This window comes from Lichenostomus cassidix, chromosome 1 (assembly GCF_008360975.1).
Source record: "Lichenostomus cassidix isolate B80296 chromosome 1, HeHo_3.0, whole genome shotgun sequence".
NCBI lineage: Eukaryota > Metazoa > Chordata > Aves > Passeriformes > Meliphagidae > Lichenostomus > Lichenostomus cassidix.
In genome coordinates, this window is record NC_139479.1 from 99,783,531 (window position 1) to 99,807,584 (window position 24,054).

Consider the following 24,054-nt stretch of genomic DNA (forward strand, 5'->3'; position numbering starts at 1 on the left):
ACCAAACTCAAAGAAATTTGCTATGAGGAGCAATAGGGCATGAGCTTTCTGTATCTGCTCAGTAAAAGGAAGTCCACAGATGGAGGATGCCAAAGTTCCTTGCACACTCACAGGCAAAACCCCAACCTTAAACCACAAAGATTTGCTTTAACTATCCTGGCTGTCCAATGTAGGGAGAATGCAGATGGTAGAACAAAATCATTAAGGTCGGAAAAGACCTCTAGGATACCTAACTCTAAGATAACCTAACTCTGCCAGGTCCACCACTACACACTTCCAGAGATGATTTTGGTGTGAGTCTGCTTTTGGAGAGACAAAATTTTTTTCCCCACAGAAAAAGAGGCACAACTGCAATCACACAAACTACTGCTGTAATACCAACCACATACCCTGCAACACCAAAGGGACCAAAGCAGCCCATTATTTTTGCCCAAGTTTATTTCTAGAAATTTGTACAAAAATTGATACTCTGTAATACAATAATCCATCAAATATGACAGATTAACATTTGTCTTCAGAGGCAAGATTCCAGGAATGTGCAGTACCATCCTCTTGCGTGGAAGAAAGGCACATTTTAGAGCTCAAGATACACTCAACTGAATGGTTGAAAAGGCAGGTCAAACATGCAAGTAGTGCAATGTTTCAGGTTTACACATAAACAAATTGTACTCTGAAGAAATCTCACTACGAGCAGTGTTAACATCCACATAAACATTTTATAAATACTTTTAAAAGTAGCTCACTTTAGATCCTATGTGTGCAAAGGCTACTCCTTTACATTCACTGGATGAAATAATTGAAAACCTATTTTGGCCAGAAGTTATTCCTAAATCTTCCCCAAATACTTCTGGGATCCAAAACACTTGTATCAAGAGTCCCACTGCATTTTCCCCCTATGGGCTATCCTAAGGCTCTGCAACATGAGGGCCATATGATTGCACTATCCCACTGCTCCTAGAACTTATCCTTGGAATTTTGTGGCTATGAAGAAGTCACATTTTCCAGCTACAAGCCTCTCTGCACACAGCACCTGGGACATACCTGCTTCTAAACAGACATTCCAAATATGGTGGTGAAGTTACAGCCACCAAATCACCCACTATACTATGGATCAAGGTTCACCTGACTCTTCCCACTTGGTTTCCTGTACCATCTATCACAGATGCTGCACCAGGGGGGTTGGCAGCCCAACTGTACTTCCAGAAAGGACTTTTTCAAAGCATAAATACCCTTGTGCTACATACACATGTCTTAACAGGGCTCTTGTGCAACACACCAATATAACTGCCATGCTGCTCGCATCAACCTGCTGCTTTTTTGGTTGAAAACCAGATGGGATCCTACTCTCCCAAAATAGCTTGTGCTACTGGGTACAGTACTTGTAGGAATGTTTCTAATCCATTGCTGGTGATCCAACAGCATTATATAGCAGACTACAAAGGCAATAATTTACCCCATCCAAATCCTCACAGCAATGGAAAGTTGTGCTTTTTTTTTAATAAAAAGATGTTTGTAATGGGATTTCTCTAAAGCAAAGCCTTTCTTTATTATTTTTAAAAGTGGTCTAGCAATACTTTAAACACTTGCTTTTGAAGGATACATACATTCACACGTGCTTTCAAGTACACAATGACAACTTGGACTCCTGGGAAAGATGTGTTGGTTCTAAGAGAAGGTGCTGCTGAACCAGTGCCTTCAGTTGACTTCCAAGACCTCAGTCTCTGGCAGGCCAAATTTGCTCTTGTATTTGTCAAAGAGTTTGATCAGGGAGTCCACATATATGCTATGATAGAAGTCCACTTCCTTCTGGGATGGATTATCAATTTTGGGGATAGTGATGGGCTCTCCAACTGATAAAAAAAAGGGACAAATCCACGTTAGCTTAAATGCTCCTACAACCTGGATATTTGTCCTCTATGGACACAGCTATGGTAGTTCAGCACATCGATTCTGGCACAGCACAGTTAGCCATTATAGCAGAGGCTTGCCTGATTTCTCCCAGCTTTACCAAGCTCTGAAGCACAACACTCCCACCACAAGGATCCACATCACATCTGCAGCAACACCAGATTTGCTTTAGCTACACAAATGCCTCCACTGTTCAAGGTGGCTGTTCAAGTCCCCCTTCTGTTTACAGCAGAGTGATAAATCCCCCCCCCTTGACTAACAGGGGCAAGAGTCAGTTCTTATGTATTCCCCTATACACACCACAAAAGCAAAGCTGACCTCTTTTCCCCCCTCCCTCAAAGCCTCACTGCTTTGGGTTGGAAGATTCAAATGCAAGTTTTAGGGTTGGCTTTAAGATTCAACTGTCAGACAGTATCACTTGGCCAGTTCTAGGAGCATGGACGGCCAGGTTGCTTGTGACTTTAGCTATCCAAGGCCAGAGAAAGTAAACCTATAGCCCAAACCCCCCAAAATTACCAAGAAGAGCTTTCTTGCAAAACTGCCTGGAAGCAGAACATGATTGAAGGCTTGTAGCCTCTGGAACTGCTTCTAGCTCATTCTCAGTTTTGCTGGAAGGTTTTATATAGAAGGGAAAGCCACTTTAAGGTCAAGACATCAAGACCAAACAACAGTAAGTAAACAACACAGACTCAAGTATTCTTCTACCTAGAGAGGCACACAGCATGTCTATACCAAAACCTTACCAACAGTAGTGATAGGCTTGGAGTAAGGTAACAATCCCCAGGTGTTGGAGGAGAAGAGGCCACGGCCATGAAAGATGCATGGAGCAAAGCCAATGTGCTTCTGGAACTTCTTCTGAACCCATCTGCCCCAGGAACCCTCTTCAAAGATCACCTGCTTATACACTTCATTCTCCCCAAAGGAATAGACAGGAACCAAGTCCGCTCTAGAAAGACAGAAATATGTCAAGACCCTACCCCCTGGATTGTGGTTCATATGACAGCCCCACACTCACTGCTGTGTGCTGTGCCAGGCTGCACAGTTGCTGGAGCTTTTTTTGCAGCACAAGGTACTGACATAAGCCAGCCAGACTTGACATGACATAATAGATATACTTTGAAGGCATGCAAGAGAATTGTACTGACAATGGGCCTGGGGAACACTGCACAGTCAGGCATTGGACATGCTTCCATATATACTCAACTCCTATTTTTGATGGACATCTCCTTTCAGACACATGGGGATAAGGGAAACTGATCCCCATGCAGGTTACTGACACCTGTGTCTCCTTGCCCTGGAAGCTTTCTGCTGTCCCAGGGATCCCTCTACCCCTGTACCTTGCTCGGGGGCAGAAGCCAGAGGACACTCTTATCTGACGCTCTGTGCAAATATCCACACAATACAGCAAAACTGCAGAAAGGAGAATCCCTCCAAGGTATCAGCTTCTTCAGAGAATAGAATCACAGAATGGTTTGGGCTGGAGGGGACCTTTAAAGGCCATCTCACCCTAACCCCCTGCACAGAGCAGGGACACTCTCACCTAGACAAGCTGTTCAAATAAAATCACCTTCTGCATGGTAGCAGTACTGCTCCAACACTGAGGTTGCCCCTTACCCATGCCGTAGAGCCAGTTTCACAAATCCTTTCCGGTTCTTCAGTGTCACGGAGTTCTTCCCTGGGGTGCAGTTGAGGGATTCTGCTGCCCCTCCAACCACAATGATAATGGCATTGCCACTGCCATTCTTGGACAAGATGTAGTCTATGCTGTCACGGTTCACAGGACATATACCTGGGTCAAGGAGACAGACACAAAGGTCATGCCACAAGATTGGCTGGTGACTTCAGGATCTTCTCATACTTACAGCACAAAGTTTATGTCTCGACTGCAAGTTGAGCTGTCCAACCTCCCTGTGGTCAGAGAGGGTATTAGCAGGCAGCCTGTTCATCAACTAAATTAGCAGACCTGGCAGCATTAGACCTGGTCATAAACTCCACAAACATCAGCTCTCAAAAATTTCCCTTTATCAAAAGACTTCAGCAAAGATTTTCTGTACCTAGCGATTTCAAAGGCACTGGTATCAGACATCCTCCCTCCATGTAAACTTCACTGTAGGATTTGGTTTACCTTTAGTGAGGAAGAAAGCACTTGTGTTATTTTGATGGATGAGAGTCCGTGAGAGAATGCTTTCATGATACAAAAAGAATAAATGGACAAATCTTTAAGACAGATCTGAAATAACATGAAGCTCTTACAATCCTTTGTTGTCCTGGGAAGGAAAGGGTGTAAGGGACAGAATACTTAGGTAAGTCCATACTCAGAGAGAAGTATCTGGGAAGGTGTTTCCCTCTATCCCACACTGGAAAGAGCAGGACTTCCCTTCAGCTTTACTAAGCAATCTCTGCCCTAAAGCAGCAGTCCCCACTCCAGGAAAATGAAAACCCAAAGACAGCACCTTTAATTTCCTCTGTATTGCTCTAAAAATGTGAAGAAATTTGATTGTCTGCTCTTGAAATTTTTGCTTTTATCCTACAATTGGTGTCTGAACTTGCTCCTGCCTCACATTTTTTGCCAGGATGAGCCAAGGAGAAGTGGGATGCCATCATTTACATTCCCATTACACAACACATCTAGCCTGAGTACTTTAGATCATTGACCTAATACACTATTTAATCTTAGAAGCTGATTTTGCACATCTCATGGAATTCATTACTTGAGCCAAGACCTAAATGAACAGGCCCTGGGGACTTAGACAGGACAAGTCTGCCAGCCTTGATTCCTATCTGGGCATCAGGGTCATCACCTATCCCAGCTAGAAATAAGAACAGAGCAGACCACACTTGAGACAGATAAGCTGGATTTGAGGATGAAGAATTAGTGTCTTTCAGCACAGCTATATCTCTCTAACCATTTTTCCTCTGAAAGGTTCAGGTTATGCTCACTGCTCCAACTTTCATCCTTCTCCCATTTTCCACACCAAGGCTCATGCTGGCTACACAGGCCTGGCAAACAGATTTATGTTCAGCCCTTTCACACTTGTTAGCAGGAGAAGGTTACTGCTGCTCACAGCATCAAACCCTTTCTCCAGAAAGTGCAATGAGACAGGGAGACAACTGGCAACAGGTAAATTCTGTTATTTAGCACATTCACACAGAGTATATAGTTTTCTGGTCATCTCCTCATGGCTTATAGGACCCCAGCTGTACCTTAACCTCTAGTAGGCTGTAAAATTAAGAATTCTTATTAGCTGTAAACCAACTATGTGTATTGGTACAGTGTCAGTATTTGTTATCTCACCTGAAGTGGTTCAGCCACAGAAAAAAGGATTGAGGGAATTCTAAGCACTTTCCAAGTAGTGTTAAGGCCACTTATCACCCTTAAGTTGTGGTATATGGCTAGTTCTATGGCTTTCAGAAGGTTAATTTCATCACACCTGAAGTATTGCTTAGATTCTAGGAACAGAGGAAGCACAATTTCCCTCTGGTTTAAGCACAATGCTCAGGGATATAGCCAAGCCAGCAATGATTTTGCTAATGTCTACTTCCACTTTCCTTCTAAAAAGAAGAAAGCAGCTGTGGCTGGCCACTAGATTTGTCTGCCAGTCATACTGAGCAGATTGAAGATGGTTTTTTAAAATATAGAAAGACTGTATGGAAACTTAAGCAACACAACTAAATTTACAGATGAGACAGACTGGGAAGCAGATCCCAGCTTCTCATGTATTGCTGTCCTGTGGAATTCCCAAATTATGGACTTCACACAGCAACTAACATCAGCGCAGGAAGATAAAAACCAGCTTGAGATACTGCCCTTTATAGATAGGGACAAACACCTTTTCTGCACCAGATCCAGATAGTTCTTCTCTCCCTCACTTAATTAAGGCACTGATCTCAGAAATAGTCAATAGTCAATTCTAACAAATCAGAGCCAGGTACAGCTACTCCTATCATCTTCCCAGCCATGGTACTTAAGATAGCTATTTTAAAGTCATTTATTGATGAATCAGTTGCAGAAACAGCAAACAGGTTACTGGATTGTTCAGTTCATGGTCTTTAAGTGTTACTACCTCACCTCTAATTGACAGGCATCCTCACTCTGAAAAGGAAGCTGAGGCCATGCAAGAACACTGCTTCTACAAAGATTTTAAACTCTGCCTCCTCTGCCTAGTCATAACTTACAAGCCCTTCAGCATTAAAATCCTGGACCCCATTAAAACAGACATATTAATGTAATTCAGCACACTTACATCACTGCCTAATCCATGTGATCCATCTACAGAAACACATTCAGAGAAGGGGCTCTCTGAATAGCTGGAACCATGCAATACCCCAGACTCTTTACCCCTGGCAGGCACCCAGCAGTGCGGTTGGGTGGAGAGGGCATCTGCCACCACCACAAAACACAGATGTGTGACAAGTCATGTGGCAGTGAGCCCAGGAGCTGAGCTGGCCACGGGTACTCAGTATTTATGTCAGTGCAACTTCTTCCAGTACCACCTTCTACTAACTAGGACAAGTTGGTTCCATGTCTCCACCTTCTACAACTACAGACGTCAGATATGTTTATTATGCCTTTGGACCAGAGTATCCTAGAGTTAAGGATGAACACAGAGGACCAGCAGTCCCTGCAGCTCAAACTAGTCATATTCACAGAATCACAGAATAGTTTGGGTTGGAAGGGACCTTAAAGACCATGCAGTTCTAGCAGGGACCCCTTCCATTAGACAGGATTTCTCACATTTATTCACAGATTCCTCTTAACAACTATATGAAAGCAATGTTTGGGTGATGCTACCAGTAGGAGGTGATTACGTGAGCTTCCAACACAGCTTTTCACTTAAAAGAGGTTAAGACAGCTCAGAGCCAAGGGCGTGGGCAGAAATGGCACAATGTGCTTGCACTTACCACCAGACATTAAGTAGTCCCTCAATATGGGCATCCTGAAGTTCCCAGCCAGGGTAGCAAGGTATGGTCGGATCCCAGGGAATTTCTGGCTGACACCCGTGGCCTCCGTGCTGAAGTTGCAAAAGGCACCCAAGCCCATGATGCCATGTGGATGGTACCCAAAAATGTAATTCCTGGTGGTCAGCAGATTGTGGGTTTTAACCAGCTAGGAAAGAAAAAAAAAAAAAGAGCTTAATTGAAGATGGATATTTTCAGGTAGCAAATAAAAATGGGAGAAGCAAAAAAATTCATACCTCCAGGTTTTGTCTCTCTTCCCACCAGGGAGAACATCCTAAGAGCTCATGTATGGGCTCTCCCAGATTTCAGAGGCTCTGGTAGGAGCAGCCATTTAGACTTCATTTTCCCGAGGAGAGGGAGCAGGATAAACAGACTGATCTCAGACATAAGAAGCCTGCCAGCCAAGTAGGAATAGGGCCTGGGTTGCTGCAGCCTGGGCCTTTTGCTTCTCTACTCCTTCCTAAGGAATTCTTACACACCTCTTGCCCAAACCAACCAAGTTCTTCAGTCCTGTAGCCACAGCTACGCCTCCTTCCAGGCCCTCTCTCAGCACATTAGTGGCTCACATCCCAGTATGAGAGGGGAAGAACATAAACATCACTGTCTCATAGCAGAAGCAAGTTCACTTAACGCCTGAAAAAAAGAACCAACCAGTGAATGTGCCTGTTGGCCACCTTCCAAGTGGGAAAATGTGCAGAAGGGTGGTAACCACTAGGAACTATCTTTCCTTTTAAGATGTTCTACCCTGGCCTACATGCCAAAGGGCCAGCAAGACACCTGAAGCCAGCTCTGATTCCTGCAGGACATGCTCCAGGAGTTGTGATCATATTGTTTTTAGGCTGTGCAATATTCCTAATCCTTTGTTCCGCTGTTTGTACAGCATGGACTCTCCACAGCTGTCTAGGCTAGCACAGAACACCCCTTCCCTGATACTACTGCCAGAGTGGGTTTTGTTGATGCTATAGGTAGCAGCAACATCCCATGTGTCAGAACATCTTCCCTGGGCAGTACACAAGCAGTCTGAGGACACACACAGCACGAAACAGCAGGGCTACTGCATCATCCTACAAAAACAGATCAAATTTAATTTTTTTCTATATGTTAGAAACCTTCCTCTAGACCGGGTTGCTACATGCCCTGTCCAACCTGGCCTTGAACAATTCCAGGGATGGGGCAGCCACAGCTTCTCCAGGCAACCTGTGCCAGGGTCTCACTACCCTCAGTCAATAATCTCTTCCCAATATCTAATCTAAACATTTTCTCTTTTCAGGCTGCAACAGTGCCACTTTTTGCCAACTGCAACACCCCAGCAGCTCTCAGACCCACAAGTTGCAGCTTTGGCATGAGGTGACAGACAAGTGCACCCCATCCCTCAAACTGCATATGCAAAGGCCACTCTGCATCAGCTCCATTAAGAATAAAAAACAAAACCCCAGATTTCCAAGATGTCACACCAGCATTACCCACCCTGCTGCCTTGGACAAGAAGTATTTTGGCACTACACAAGTCCTTTCTGTGGGATCATGCTACAGGGAGCTGAAGTGCCATTGCGACACACTAAAGCAGCATGCCCAGAAACGTAATTCTCTCCTCCCCATTCCCAGCCCTGTCCCTAGATGAAGCTACAGCTCATGTGCTATTTAAAACAGTGGCTGTGATACAGGCATGATGCAGCAGCAGGTTCAGTAAGCTGAGTGGCGCTCTTCACAATTTCCTCTGGCTTTGAGGTCACAAAGAGCTCCAGGAAGAGGGTACAGAGGCTTGTGGTTGCGACAGCTCTGCAGAGCCCCACTGCCCATATCACACCAAGTCATCCTTTCATCCCCTTTCCCTCCTTTCCCAATTAGTAGATGACTTTGCTTTCACTCCCCAGAGTAGAAGAGCTCACAGGGATCACAGGCTACAGACCAAAAACCATTCTTCAGGAAAAACTAGAAGAAAAAAGTAGTGACATGGTAAGCAACCCCTCCATCTACCAGCTCTTTCTCAGTTGAATAGAGACTTCTACAACAAGCTGCCCAGGGCAGTGGTAAACTCCCCCTACCTGGAGGGAGTTAAAAGCTGTGTGGATGTGGCACCTGGGCATGGGGTTAGTGGTGGCCTTGGCACTTCCGGCAGAATGGTTGGACTTGATGATCTTAGGGGACTTTTCCAACCTGAACAATACTCTGACTTTATGACTCCAGGCCTGGTAGATACAGACACATGTGGCTTGGCTGGACAAAGAGCAGACACTCACTCCTCCTTAAAGCTCCTGTCAGAGCAAGGTGGTGATTTCCAAGCCTCCTCTCTCACCTGCACCAAGCATAGCTCCTTTATAAGAAAGACAGCTGAAAAAGGGTTTGTCCTTGTCATTCTGGAGCATGAGACATCTGCGTGTTGAGCTTGGCAGAACCACACATACTGAAGACATGCTGTTCTCCTGCTCCAGCCCCTCTACCACATGCAAGGACACCCAGATCCCAGTGGAGCCTATTGCTTGGATACCTCATAGGAGCCCCAGCCAAGCTGCAGCCTTATCAGTGTGGTTGTTTTCCAAGACCTCCTGTTATGGAGCCATAAGTTTGGCAATACCCACAGCAATCAGTCACCCACACCACTGCAGGAGCTGGGCAAGGAGTATACAGGGATCCAACTCACCAACAGCAAGGGAGAAGGGCTGAAATTTAGTCTGGTATTCATACACATGCGCTTTTCCCTGTTTGTCCCATGCAGGCTGCCACTGCCCTCCACATCTGTTCCACAACACATGGGCTCACAGCAGGTAAACAGGGAAGAGTGCAGGAGAGGGTCAGTCTCTTCTCCCAGGTAAGAAGTGACAGGACAAGAAGACACAGACTCAAGTAGCACCAAGGGAGGTTTAGATTAGATATTTGGTGAAAATTTCCCAAAAGACACTGGAATTAGTTGGACTCATTCTTTGAGGTCTCTTCCAACCTTAGTGGTTCTATGTGTTCTTCCACCCAAGTCAAGCAACCTAAGACCACCGGAATTCAGACAGGGCTGGGCAGTTCTCTGCAAGTGGAAGTCTTGGATCTGCTAATGCACAAACTTAGCCCAGGGAGGGTCTGACCTGCCAACACCTTCACCTCTCCCTATATTTAATCTAGAAGCAGGAATTTTTGTAGTACTGTTAATCACTTCTTTCTAGACTCAAGCAAGACTGAAGGAAGTAAAGTGCACAGAACAGAGGGGTTTGGAACTACAATGCATTTAAAGGTCCTTTCCAACCCAAGACATTCTATGATTTCATGCCTGAAGCTCTCTTCAGGAGGCTGATCATTCACTGCTGGTTCTTTGAACATCTCCCCTTGACAAGCAGTGTTACCAGCCTCCCCCATGGAATTGCTGTAGAATTGCTGTGGAAACACTGAACAACACTATTGAAACTCTTCTGAACCTCCACCTGGTTTTTCTTTTTGCCATCAAGGTCTTCTCCAGTCCCACACAGCTCTTTGGAGCCTCATTGCTCCCATGGTGAGGCAGTCAGCACATCCCCGCTGCATCCCAGCCCAACAATCAGTACTGGGAGGGAAGCTGAATTTTGACCCTACTGCACTAACACACCTGTTTGCAGCTGCTGTCAGAGACCAAACCTGTTTCTCTGGGAGCAAAGTCCATCCACCTGTCTAATAACAGATTTCTTTACACAGACCCAAGCCAGACTACAGAAGCAGTGAGCCAGTGCAATAGTAAAAAAAAAAAACAAAAACAAGTGTTAATATCCAAGTGCCAGATACAGGCAAAGAACCGTATTGCCAATTTTGTTTGTAGGAATGGTGGCACATTCAGTAGTGGAGAAAGGGGACTGCAGAACCACTGCTGCTCAGCACCAGGAGCCAAAGAGCAGGATAAAAATCAGTTGTTTGGGTGGGAGCTGAGCAGCATTGACTGTGGAAGCATGTAGAGAGCAGAAAAACAAAGCTCATCCTGCAGGATTCCAAGCAGCAGTTCTTGTGAGCATATAAGCTTGAGAAAACAACTCAACAACTGCAATTAGCTGCATCACACCCAGCAGCATTATGGAAGAAATTATTTTACCTTCCCAGCAAGCCATGTGCAAGCCATGACCTGAAGACACCACCCCGTCTCCCAGTATTATATATGTCACAGATTCACAGAATGGTTTGGGTTGGAAGGGACCTTAAAACTAAACTAATTTTAACCCCCTGTTATGGGCAGGGGCACCTTTCCCCAGACTAGGTTAGGGCATAGCAATCAAACATCTTTATTTCCATTCTGTAACTCATGTACAACAACTAAGGAGGAGCTTTGCCAGGAAGCCAGCCAAGACACAGAATACAAGTCAAATGCTTGGGGGGAAAAAAAAAAAAAGGAAAAAAAAAAAAAAGACACTTTTTGCAGCAATTCCTGCTCTGGCCAGATGCCCACTCTCCCACTGCAGTGAGTGGGTCTTCCTGCACACACCTGAAGTGCTCACAGCCTGAGAAAGGTGAGCCAAAGATCTGCAGCCCTATTGCACATGGAGATGCTCACATGTTCAGGTAACAGCTTCTTTACCTAAGTAAGACCTTAAGACCATGGCATTCCCAGCATAACATCCTCAGATCAGCAGGATGTGCTTAGGAGGCTGCTGGGATCTGTCTGCTCCAGTCCAGCACCATGCACCCACGTGCCAGGGCTTGGGCTTCACCTGTCACTTCAGGTCCAGGACTCTGCTCACGGGAACGTTACTCAGCCATTTCATGCACTGCTTAGCTTAAAGCACTATTTACAAGGCCAGCCATTACAAGGCCAGCAGACAAACTTAAGCTTCTAGTGCCCTAAAATAGCTTATTACTGTCAGAGCAGCTGCATGAAGCCCCAGAGAATGTGGCCAGCCACTGCTCATGCTAAGTAACTGAGACAAATTTAGGCTGCTTTCCAAATCCACCTGGTATTACAAAACTTGACCTCATATCTCCAGGTAGAGGTACAATAGTCCTGGTGTTTCAGGCTGGGAGTCACTGCTGACTCCAGTGAGACTAGCCTATTCAGCTCAAACATCGGAGCAAAGCATGATTCTCATGCAGCTGCTCCAATACAGCAAGCCAAATAGGAAAAAATTCTTCCCTGTGAGGGCAATGAGGCCGTGGCACAGGTTTCCCAAAGAAGCTGTGGCTGCCCCATCCCTGGGAGTGTTCAAAGCCAGGCTGGACAGGGCTTGAAGCAACCTGGTCTAGTGGAAGGTGTCCCTGCCCATAGCAGAGGGGTGAGCTTTACAGTCCCTTCCAACTGTACTGTGATTCTATTAATTAAATCTGAGCTGATAGGCCGACAGAGGTGGTACCTGTGCAGGTATGGATGCAGCTACCACAGCTCTATGTGCAGGCTTTGCAGGAGGTGAGTTCAGCATTACAAGTGCCACCAGTGAAACTGTCACTGATGTAATCTGTCCTTGCAGTGCTCAGTGGACACACGGCACAGGATGAGGTGCAGCAGAGGACTGCCCCGACAAACCATGAGCCAGGGACACAAAGCCAGCCCTGCTGAGCCATTGCACAGATCAGGATCCAGTAAAAAAGAATTTTCCAGAGAGAACATTTAAACAAGTGGTCCTCTGTAGACCAGTCTCCCTCTTGACCAAGAACAGGTAACTAGTTTAACCCAGGAGTTCCCATGCTCTTAGGAAATTCAAGCCCAAAGCATTCTGGTTCTTGGTACCATTCCTAGCATCCAGAGATATTTTCATTGTTCATGCTATAAGATCAGTCCCATAACTGCAAAACAAATCACCTTTAGCACCTCTCTGCCCTATGATCCCTGTACCAGCTTTTACCAACCCTGCAGCCAGCTGGCTGTTCCCCCAAAACAGGTGCAGGAGTCATCTCTCAGCTGTCAGCCCTCATGTTCTGCGCTTTGCATGCGAACTACCAGTGGGCTCCATAAACCTTTCACAACTCCTCCCCCCTAGTGGCAAAGGAATTACAACCACAAGAGGTTCTCACAAATGGGCTATGTGAACTAGCAAGTATTTACCTAGAAGTGCTGTGAAATTTAGTTTATCTACCCCATCTCATCTATACACCCACTTGAACAACCCAGCTGTGTGACAAACTTTTAATATCCACAGGGGATCAGACCTCTAGGGTGTCTGCAGTGCACATTTCCATGACAACAGTGATAAATATGCCATCAAAGGAATGATGAAACAACAGAACCAGCACTAGAGGTGACCCTTTGGAATCAAGTCCCCAGGACAACAGAGCACATCTTGGTAATATCACGAGAGTAGAGTTTAGGGTAGCACTGAGGACTTGGTATTAGAACACAACACATCTGAGACCCATCTTCAACTGCAGAGCCTGCTCAGTTCTCTGTTTAGCCATGAGACTCAGACTTCCAGCCTGTGCAAGGGTAGTTAATTTTTCCATGCGCACCTAGACTTGCCAAGAATTACCTGTTAACAACAGCAAGTTTCATGGTGGACTTGGCAGTGCTGGGTTAATGGTCACACTTGCTCTTAAAGGTCTTTTCCAACCTAAATGGTTCTATGTTTCTAAGAGTACAACAAGAGGCTTGTTCACCAACAGTACACTCAGGCACCCTGAGAGTTCAAGTGACTTTGCAAATGAAGAATCCAGTCTAAGCCGCTTTGCCATCCTGCTGGAATTGGATTCCCTGTTCCTTTCTGAGGTTGGACTATCATGGGGATAGGCAGCTCAAAAGCCGTATCAAGGTCCCTCCCTCATACTCAAGCTGAATAAAACTTGCCAACAACCTCACATAATAGTCCTTTCAGCTGTGTGCCCTTCCAAAGAGGATAGAGTTCCCTCCTTGCCAAATTTGACCCCTGTTCCCTTCCAAGTCATCCAGCTACTTCTGCAGTCCCAGAGCAGACTGGCAGCCCTGTCCTCTTTCTGCAACTAGCAGGAAAAACACAAGCATGTAGTGAGCAAGTTACAAGCTGGAAAACTGAAGCTGTTCCCACTGCTGGAAACCCCCCTTCTCCAAAGCAAATAGTCTTGAGGACAAATCTCACTACTCCCGTCAAAACGCTAAGAAGTTTGATGCACAGGGTCCCCAGATATTCTGGCCCAATGCATCCTAGAGCAGAAACGTTACAGGAAAACAGACCAAAGCTGAGCTAGATTTTACGATTTTTGAGAGGGGAACAGAGTTAGGGTCAGGCACTACACAGGACTCTGCTGCAGCACAGAAGAGAAACACAGAGTGATTTGCATTGGAAGGAACCTTAAACATCATCCAAATATAATTCCCTGCCATGGGCAGGGACACATTCCACTAGACCAGGTTGTTTCAAGTCCCATCCAGCCTGACTTTGAACACTCCCAGGGATGGGGCAGCCACCACTTGTTCAGACAACCTGTGCCAGTGTCTCCAGAAGCTGGAGAGATGAACAAGGATTGCAGATCGCCTCAAGAAATCTGATAAGACCACTAGAAGCAGTAGCTTCTTGCAATCACATTGCCATCACTGGTGATACATATCAGATCTTCTAACCACAGCTGCCACAAGCAGTAGTATGGCAATGGTAACTGCGCCATGTCCTCCTTATAGTTCAGTGTCACAGATATGTTAGTGCCAGTACAACAAGACACTAAAGCAGTTAAATCCCAGGGTATAGATTTAAACTTTTACTTACTCTTATTGGAAAATAATCCCTGAAGTACCTCCATATAGCCCAGTTTCTTACCCACTGGGATCTTCTTCCCCCTGTTGAGAAAAATGAATCATATTTTTAAAGCTCTTTCCATATGGTTGTCCATCAAAAAGTCTAAAGGACTCCAGAATTTGCTGTTTCACTACAGGAATCAACACTTCCATACCTGCAAGTGGGACACCTGCATCATTCACTGAAATCAGTGCATGCTCTGGAACTTCGAGTACTTCGAGCAAATTAAGGTCTGACTGCAAATTCTGGGTAGACAACTCTACAATTCAAACCAGAAACACTCAGATTCAACCTTTGGGAAAGGCCAAAATCCTGGACGATTTCAGTCATCCTGAAGCAATGGAGAACTGTGCTAATCTGCCTCTAGAAGTAGTTGACAAAGCGTGTTACCACTGCCAATTCCCAGAGCTGGCTTTAACAGGATATTTTTTTCTGAAATAAAGTCTTCTGCTTAATTTGCAGCAACACTGACTCTATAGAGGAGCCATATCTTAATCACATCACAATCTGAACCTTGAAAGAGCTGGAGAGGACAGCAAGGTCTTGAATCTTTAGATCTTTCTGAATTACAGAAAAAACCTGTGCCTTATAAATATGTTAGTAAAAGCCAGAAATTACACAGCATTAATGAATGTTAATTTTATGTTGCCCTCAGCATCAATAAAACCGGCAGTCACTGCTCAAGCTACGGGCTGACATTTACATGCTTCACTGAATAATGCTTTTGGTCAGTGATTCAGCCAAGTCCCACTAAGAATGGAAGTCATCCATTATAAGGAAGAGCTTCTTTGTCCACATATGGAAACAGGGATACTTTAACAGCAAGGACCTGTTCTACAATATTTACCTTTCTTTGGTGTATTCCAGTCAAATACCAGCCAGGCTAAATATAGAGCAGCAATCGCCCAGCAATCTGTGCAAAGTATGTACATGAGGATTAAAGTGCAAGCAATACCTGGAGAGGTGCAAAAGAAGAAAACAAGGTTGCATCAGGTTTTGGTCTCCATTTACACCCCTTGCCTTTTGACCCTTCTATGCTGAAGTCATAGTCTCAATCTGATGTCATTAATCCCCAATCAAATTTGATTTGGCTAAAAACCCCTCATGTAGGGCTGAAGCAGCTTCCTCTAGAACTCTGGAAAACCTCAACCTCCACTTGATGCCTCCAGGCATCTCTTCTATCTATCTCCTGGTAGCACAGCTTCTTCCATAGATTTGATGAGCACTAAGATTTCTTTGTGGCCCACACCAAGGGTTTTTTTCCCACACCTACACACATCTGCCACACATTACACCACCTCTACATCAGCCATCCCACCAGTGTGCCAAGGACCCCACCCACAAATGACATTGCCATTCTAGCACAAACTGTATTGGGAAGGGGAAGAGTGACAGATGCTAAGTGCAGTCATTCTCCTGTTTAATTATGAACAATCCAATGGCGCAGAGCAGCCTGAGGTATCACATAGTCCAAGTACCATGGACAAACGGTCTTTACTCTTTTACTGGCCTAACACAGACACTTCTTGCCCATCTCTGGTACCTCCTGGAAGGAGACCAAGCCAAGAGGAAGGCATTCCTGTTGTAATCACTTGCATCAGTTGCCAGTTGCTTCTAAGAACTCTCTGTGGCTATTCCCGTGAGCAAGCCAGGTAAGACAATTGTTTCAGCCTTATTTGCACAGTAGACATAGACATGAGCTAAACATCAATCAGTCTTTCCATAGCTCTTATGATTTTCTAGAGCCAGGAAAAGTAATTTATTCTTGAAAATACCGATGTAACTGGTTTACAATATCCATACATCCCAGGAACTGCCCTGCTGCAGTACACATCCAGTAATTACCACTTAAGTAAAAGTTAACATTTTTGCATTAAAATTCTTCCAGAATTACAGCAAAAACCCCTTTGCTTTAGACCAAAAGGTGTTACTGACCCATGATAAGGAAAGTGAGAACCCATTGCAGCACAGAGATTATTTGGAGTTGTTTCTCTACTTTGGATTTCAATAGCCAGAACAAATCCTGCAAAGCAGACAGAATGTTCGATCCCGTGCCTGAGGAAAGAAAAATAAAGTTACATTTGCACACTGAAAAAGGGAACAACATTTTTCCTGTCAAATAGAATCATAGAAGGAAGGATCATCAAATCCAAGTTATTTTATAAGAGGTTTTAGATAAATGTGCAGTTTGCTTTTAGAGCAACATTTGCTAAAAGCCAGTATTTTCCATTGAGTTTTGACATCCTGGAAGAGGCTGGACATTGGTAGATGGCAATACTTCTTTTTTCAGAATACTGGAGGGGATTAACTGGTAACCATCAGCTCCCACCTGATCAAGCCTCTATTCACTTGACCATAAAAATGCAGAGGATGTTAACACATGTTTCTAACATATACGCTCACCTCAAGCTGCCAGTTCCTCAAAGTGGTGTTTGGTAAGAGGGAACCCCATGAGCTTGCAGTAAGATAAAGATCAGCTACTTCAAACCACAGGCAAGCAGACACCAGGCTGTGGACTGAGCTGTTCTTATCCACCCCTTCACAAGGCATGTTGCACAACTCCCAGTGCTGTTCAAGGAAAGTTCTGTGCCCCAGCCTTACTCAGCTCACAGCCCATGGGCTGGTTGAGCAACACCTCAACCCACAACCCTGAGGATACACAGCTCTACAAGTAAGGAAAGCTATCGGCATTCCTAAAGCAGTAAATAAGAAGGAAGAAGCTGAAGGCCACTCTTGTAAAAGCTTAGGATATTCAAGTGGGGAGAAAACCAAAAGAGAATAAAACATTGAAGTGAAAGACTTGCTTTCTCTAAAAGGAGTCACCAGTTACAGCTTTTGGCAATATACTCAACAACCTCCAGAAGCACTTACAAGTGGGTTTTTCTTCACTTTTCTTCATCACTTTATTTACAAGCACTCTGATAACTGGCCAAAATACAAATCAAGCTCACGTATATTTACTTATTTCCTTTTGTGTTTAGGATCAGCCTGTTATTCTTGCCAAGGGGCCACAGCTCCAGGAACTTGCTATCCCAAAAACCATACAAAACTGCACATGGACAGACGATGTAGACTGAGGACTACCAGATACAAGTTTAAAGAAAGCTTTTAGCAATAGTGGTGTCACTGGCCATATATTTATGTCCTCAAAATAAGCCAAAAGTCTTAGAGGTTATTTGTGACTCACAATAGAAGCCCAGCCCCATGTAATTTTATTCTTCCAACACCTGCATTTACACTGCCAAACCTCTTTGACTTCATAAACCAAATACTCCAGCCTTGAATCAGCTAAATCCCTATCCTCTTCCCAAAGAGAAGAACTGTTTGTTTATCCCTCCCAATGAGATTTTGTACTTGAGCATTTTCTAGATGTTTAAACAAATTGTAGGCATTGCCGGTCCCATAAATAGACCAGTATTGGGTAGCACAAGTCAACCTGTCAACTTGTTTTCCAAACCACATGAAGTTCACATTCAAATCCTGCAGACAGGGAAGGCAGTGGTTTGGCAGACAACTCCAAGCACCTGTACTTGGACAAGTGATGTCCTGGGTCAGTTATTTGCTGAAAGCAAAGACATCCTTCACAGAGAACAACATTCTGCACTCCAGAAAAGTCAGTTGTTCCCATGGGCTGAATATTAACATTTAATTCCCAGTTAAGACATGAAAGATGCCCAGTGGCCATGGAAAGGACTATGGGAATCCTCAGAGGAGACACCTGGCAAGTTCATCAGGTCTGCCTTTGCACCAAACACTCCAAAATGAACCCATTTCAACAACCAGGCATTTACAGGTTTTAGTGCCAAGACAACTCTTTCCAGACAGTCCTGAGTTTGCTGTTCATCATGTCAGACCTGACACTGTGTATCCAACCACTCATGCAAGCCTTGCCTCCTTTCACCTTCCACCTCAGTAGCCAGGAGGCATTTTTGTAAAGACACTCCATGTTCTGGAGAACCAGGCCAGTTACTAGTGACACAGAGCAGAAGAGCTTTGACAAGTCAACAGAAATATGGGGGTTTGGCACTCAGCCACAGAAGAATAACCCAACAGTGACACTTTGGCTTAGTCCATTAGAGAAAATACTTCCTTTTAAGGGCTCACCTGTGGGCCCATACCAAGCACCCTTCATATATTAAAAACTCAAGGCATTTTCCCTAATTTTCAGGAAACAAATTATCCTAATAACCTAGTTTAAAAAGACCCAGTAGACATAACTACCACTAACTTTGAGACAGAAGAAGGATACTGCCTACACCAGCATTTTGTATCCATTTCTATCAGTCTTTTCCCAAGAAAATATTCTAGATCCTGAAGAAACCTGAACCTCCATCTTCTACTGCTGAAGATAGTAGCTTGCCCTGTGCTGGCTACACAGCACAGCCCCTGGAGTATTTTCCAAGGTGCCTGTCCCAGAACTGGAAAGCCTCACTGGGGAGCCTTAACTAGATGACCCAAGCCATTCCATGACTGGTGGGGTCAGCCATGGCAAATTATGTCTACACAGGACATACCTTACCAATACTTTCCTGATCTCAGATGGGATCCTGAGCACCCCAGCTCACATTGCAGCCCATTCCCTGAAGTACTGATGGGATACTCCCTGCACCAAGGTATGCATGGATCTCCAGGATGTTCCTTATCAAGATGCAGAGTAGCAACTTCTCCAGGAAACCACCCTGCTGCTAGGGACAGCAGCTATCTCCAGCCTTCAAGGAAGCTCAGGGACATTAGCCAGCTGTCCTGCAATTGGTGATGGGCTCACTACACTTTTAAAATTTAATTCCATTGAACATCAAAGGTTGGAGTTGCTACCAAGGAGATCTTGGAGTCAGCAAATGGTTTGACCGAGCATTTGACTCCTGCAAAACAGGACTCAGCATCTGATGCTCTTCCAGCACAGTTTATCTCAGACAAATTACTCAAACAACATGATTTATCTAGGCAGAGAAGCAGAATCAAAGATCCCAAGAGTGGAAGCAAATAGGACTTCACACCTGGGCACCAGAAAAACCCAACTGACAGGACTTAATTAAAAGTCAGCCAAAGAAATTAAGTGAGAGGAAGTAAAAGTGTTACATATAAGTAAAAATACACTGACACTTGTTAAAGCCAAACTTCATCTGCCACCTTTTCCAGACAATTAGCATGTTAATTCTTCACCAAGAATTAAACTGCTTCACATGGTTTATTTGGAGGAAAATCATATTAGAGCCATCAAAGCATAAGCTGCAAATGGACATTTTGAGCTACATATTTGGCAGAGAAGCTCAAACTAGAGGCATAACAAGGCTAGATAAGATAAACAGACCAATACTAGAATATTCAGGAGGACTCAGCCTCCCATGCAAGAGCAGGAGTCCACACAGCACGCTGCTACACCTGTAAAACCCCTTGAGTAACACAAGTTCTTCTGTGTCTTGGGTTTATTTGGGTGCCCCAAGCACAAGCATATTCACTTCACAGTAAAAAATTTGTTAAGAAAATAACGAGTAACCAGCGTGGAGTATAGTTATCCTGCCCTGTACACAGCTTTAGAACAGTTTGCTCCTGTCCCCGGAAGCTACTCAATAATCCCATATAATCTGCAGTACAGTGTGTCTACAGCTGGAGGTCAACAACATTGTTAACAGAGACACACAAATTAAAATTTATATTAGCTCCCTTAGGAAGGAGCTGGGATTCTCTAGCCCTAATAAATCTGTCATGACATTTCTCATGTTAGTTCTGCATTTAGTCACAGCACAAAACTCAGCCCTCAGTCTCCACACTCATAGCTGTATGTAGGTTAAACTGATGTAACCACAAGACCCAGCTGGCCCAGACCAGCCAACAAGCTTAGATTTAAATTAGCGAAACAGAACAGGTCTGGGTAAGAGAAAATGACCCATTCTACTTCAGCTCATCAGTGTGTCTAGAACACACGGGAGCTCTGAAAGAGGGGTTTCAGATGAGCAAGACCAGACCTTCACCTCCCAGGCAACTTTGTCAAGAGAAAACACCTCAGTGTAACCAGCAGTGATCCTGTTCTCCCAAAACAGGATCTCCCAGGCTGCCCACCCCAAAGCAGAACTGAGGTCTGGTAAATCTCACATGCAGTGTAAGACTAACTCCAAGGTAAAGCTAAGAAAATTCATCTTCCTCATCCCAACCTTCTGACAAATGAAGCAACACTAGAAAAGACACTTCAGCACAGGACAGCTTTTCAGTGTTCCAGCCACACCAGCATCTTTCCTCAGGAGACAGGGATGAGACAGACTTCCCTGCTGCTCTGCCAAACACGAGGAGGAGACCTCCTGGGCATCCTCTGGCTAAACTGGGGTAGGTCAAGATGAAAGGACAAAAACCCCTGCTACCTGACCAGGCATCTCAGAGAATTATCCAACCCTAGGCAGATCCAACCAAGATCTGCTCTGATTTGTGCAATACTAGGTTGATATCCAAAGACATTCCTCTACATAAATATAGGGATGGATATAGAGGCAGATGCCCACACCCCTTTTATTTTGTTGCTTGTTTTTAAATAGGATCAGACTTAATTCAGCCAAATTCACAAGCACCAGGACAAGCCAGGAAAGCACTAAGATGAAAAATGAAAGGACAGTATGAGCCATTCAGATGCTCACCCCAAAGTCAGCCCTTTGCACAGGCAAAATAGTTTGGGGGGAAAAAATTCAGCAACGTAGGGAAAAAAGTCTAATGGGTTTGCTCTACACATCCTCTGTAGTGGGAGTTCCCCAACATGGTCAAGTAGTACATGAGGTCCCATGAATGAACCTCTACACCACATCACCTCTGCCAGTCTTTGATCTGCAGGGTCCCATATCACCATCCCCAAAACCCAGCCCAAGTCAGAGCTCCTCTGGGAGGCACCTGGATTTGGCTTTGAAGCCAGTCCTGTGCCTTCCTGCCCAAGCAGGCTACAGCACCGGCAATGGGGTGGCAGACACTACAGTTACCAAGGCAACATCTCCTGTCTCCCCAGGCAGAAATGCATGCAGAAAAAGTTTAAAAGCACAAGTATCACTGCCCACGAGGTGCCTCAGAGGAAAACTGACCTGAGGAGAGTTAAGACAGCTTTCCATCATAATCAGGATTATCTAGAGATAAGGCCAATCACTGTCCCTAAACCACACTCCATTTTGAATTATGCACGTGTCCTAGATCCCTCATTAACATGCTAACAAGGTGGCTGCTGAGGTCTCAGGTCAACCCTACATATTTTATAGGCTTCCTGAACTTTTTATTCTCTGCACTTAGTTTGCATTTAACTCTCAGTTTAACAGTTCAGATGCTGCTAATTCAAATGACCTCTCTCAACTGAAAACATAACTTGTCCTCTGTGAGTTGTGTAAGCAAGAAAAGTTATTTTAAGAAGCAGATCTGAGTACAGGAAAAACACACAGGTCTTCACCCCAGTTGGTTCACCACTGGTCCTCCAGATCAATCTCTAATATCCTTCTGGCTGAGATGAGCATGAGCAGCTCTACATGCACGACTGGATAGGACGTTGCAAAAGCAAGACCTCAGGGGTTAATTCACCAGGTTCATGTCCTTTCAGCTCTGCTAATGATTTGCTTAATCAATAAGCCATTTCACAGGTCTCTTCATCCCAGGAGGTATTAGCAGTTTGTTTTTTGAGGGCAAAAAGCCTTTCACAACACAGAAGAATCACTCCACAAATCAAAAGAATCACCCTCCACAAACCACAGGGTAAATCGTTGTCCAAGTGCATGTTCGTGCAAAGCCCCCGCTGCTTGCAAATCCTGACCTTTCTCTAGACAAGCATCCTTGAAGAAGGGATACAAAACTCTATGTAGCAAAACATACAGAGTTGCTGATTTTATTCCTGCAAGATCCTTTGAGATGCTTTTACAAGCATGCAAGGGAGCTTGTAGTTTGGGATTTCCTCCACTGTCTCTCCAAAGCCTTTAATCAACATGTTCCGGCGTGCAGGGAAGTGTTCGGTGTCTGCCTCAGCTCTGCCCACGATGGGTGTCAGCCAGAGGCACTCATTCTACTTCTCCCGACAAGTCACTTACCAGCACAGAGGACTGTGAAAGCAAACTTGGGGCAGTTTGTTACCACGAAACTCCTGCTGAGCACTGAATCTTCACTTCTCATTATAAAACAAGAACAAATAGCAGTATGTTGAGTATGTTGCCTTTTTTCCCTTCTCCCGTTGATGTAGGTGTTGGGAATACAGTATTACAAAACAGTTGGACTTGATGAAGACGCCTTTCCCAACCTAAGTGATTCTACGAAAATAAGGCTGAGACTAAATTTTATCAGCCATGCAGCGCCAATAAAACTACTACACTTCTCTTCCTACCATCACAAAAAGAGGAAAAAAGATTTGTTTATACGCAAGTGTTCCACGCCCACATTTTGCCAAGGTGCAAACTTACTTAAACCAACCAGAGCCGTTTCCAACAGCGCCGGGAGCGCAGCCCGAGCCTCCGAGCTCGCTAAAACCCGAAACGTCCGCAGAGACCTGTAATCCTCAAATGCAAGAAACGCTGCAGCTGCCTCCCCGCCATTACACATCGCTCTTCCCCCTCCCTATTCCCCCTGAACAACGTGCCTAAAGCCAAAATAAGGGGGAATATCATAAAGCTGAGTGTTTCGACGCTGCTCCCACCCCAGCCCTTGAACCACCGGAATGCTGCTCCGCACCGCGGCACCCCGCTGCCGGCACCAGGACCCATCTCCACCCCTTCCCACCGCCCCTCCGGTACCTCGAAGCACCCCGGAGTAGGCAGCAATAATGGTCTTCATGGTGGGACGGGTGGTTAGATCTCGAATAGGGCCATGAGATGAAGAAGCGCACCGGCTCCCCAGCCCCACTACAGCGAGTAGGAAAGATACCAGCCGCGTATCCATATATAGCCCCGGGAGGAGGAGGGGGAGGGGGAGGAGGGAAAGAGCGAAAGAGCGGGGAGGGGCGGGCCCGGCCCGGCCCGGCAGGACGCCCGGGTCCTTTAGCCCGGACTTAGCGGTGGGGGGAAGCTCTTGGCCCAGGTGATGCAGCTTTCTGCGTGGGATAGGGATTTGGGAGCGGGGCGGACAAGCAGGGGTCCACCCCTATACAGCCTGTTTCTTTCCTTGTTTTATAGAATCACAGAACAGTTTGGATTTAGAGCAGACGTTAAGGCTCATCCAGTTCCAACCCCGTGCCCCGGGCAAGGACACCTTCCACTAGACGAGGTTGCTCCGAGCCGCATCCTACCTGTCCTTGAACACTTCCACGCATAGGGCAGCCACATCCACTCTGGGCAACCTATGCCAGGGGCCTCAGCACCCTCATAGCCAAGAATTTCTTTCCAATATCCCATCTAACCCTGTCCTCTGGCAGTGGGAAGCCATTCCCCCTTGTCCTGTCATTCTAGGCTCTTATCCAAAGTCCCTCTCCAACTCTCCCGGAGGCCCTGTAGGCACTGGCAGGGGCTCTGAGATCTCCCTGGAGCCTTCTCCGGGCTGAACACCCCCAGATCTCCCAGCCTGTCTCCAGTGCAGAAGGGCTCCAGCCCTTAGATCATCTCCATGGCGTC

At 45.4% G+C, this 24,054-nt stretch overlaps 1 protein-coding gene across 1 annotated transcript; it reads right to left on the bottom strand.

The window, feature by feature from the left end:
• Nucleotides 1-420: 420 nt before the first annotated feature.
• DGAT2 (diacylglycerol O-acyltransferase 2) lies at nt 421-23,401 on the bottom strand. The gene is made up of 8 exons (XM_085074447.1): nt 23,242-23,401; nt 16,439-16,558; nt 15,351-15,458; nt 14,474-14,544; nt 6,811-7,015; nt 3,523-3,697; nt 2,652-2,854; nt 421-1,850 (listed from the first exon to the last, which is right to left on the bottom strand). Exons 1-8 carry the CDS (start codon nt 23,384-23,386, stop codon nt 1,696-1,698), a joined length of 1,182 nt encoding a protein of 393 aa, XP_084930573.1. The 5' UTR covers nt 23,387-23,401; the 3' UTR covers nt 421-1,695.
• Nucleotides 23,402-24,054: the final 653 nt, after the last annotated feature.

Coding starts and splice junctions, on each gene's coding strand:
- DGAT2 (XM_085074447.1), bottom strand. CDS start 23,386: ATGGATACGCGGCTGGTATCTTTCCTACTCGCTGTAGTGGGGCTGGGG. Junction 3,698..6,810: donor GGACTACTTAATGTCTGGTG/GTAAGTGCAAGC, acceptor TCCTTGACCCAG/GTATATGTCCTGTGAACCGT. Junction 2,855..3,522: donor AAACTGGCTCTACGGCATGG/GTAAGGGGCAAC, acceptor CTGTCTTTCTAG/AGCGGACTTGGTTCCTGTCT.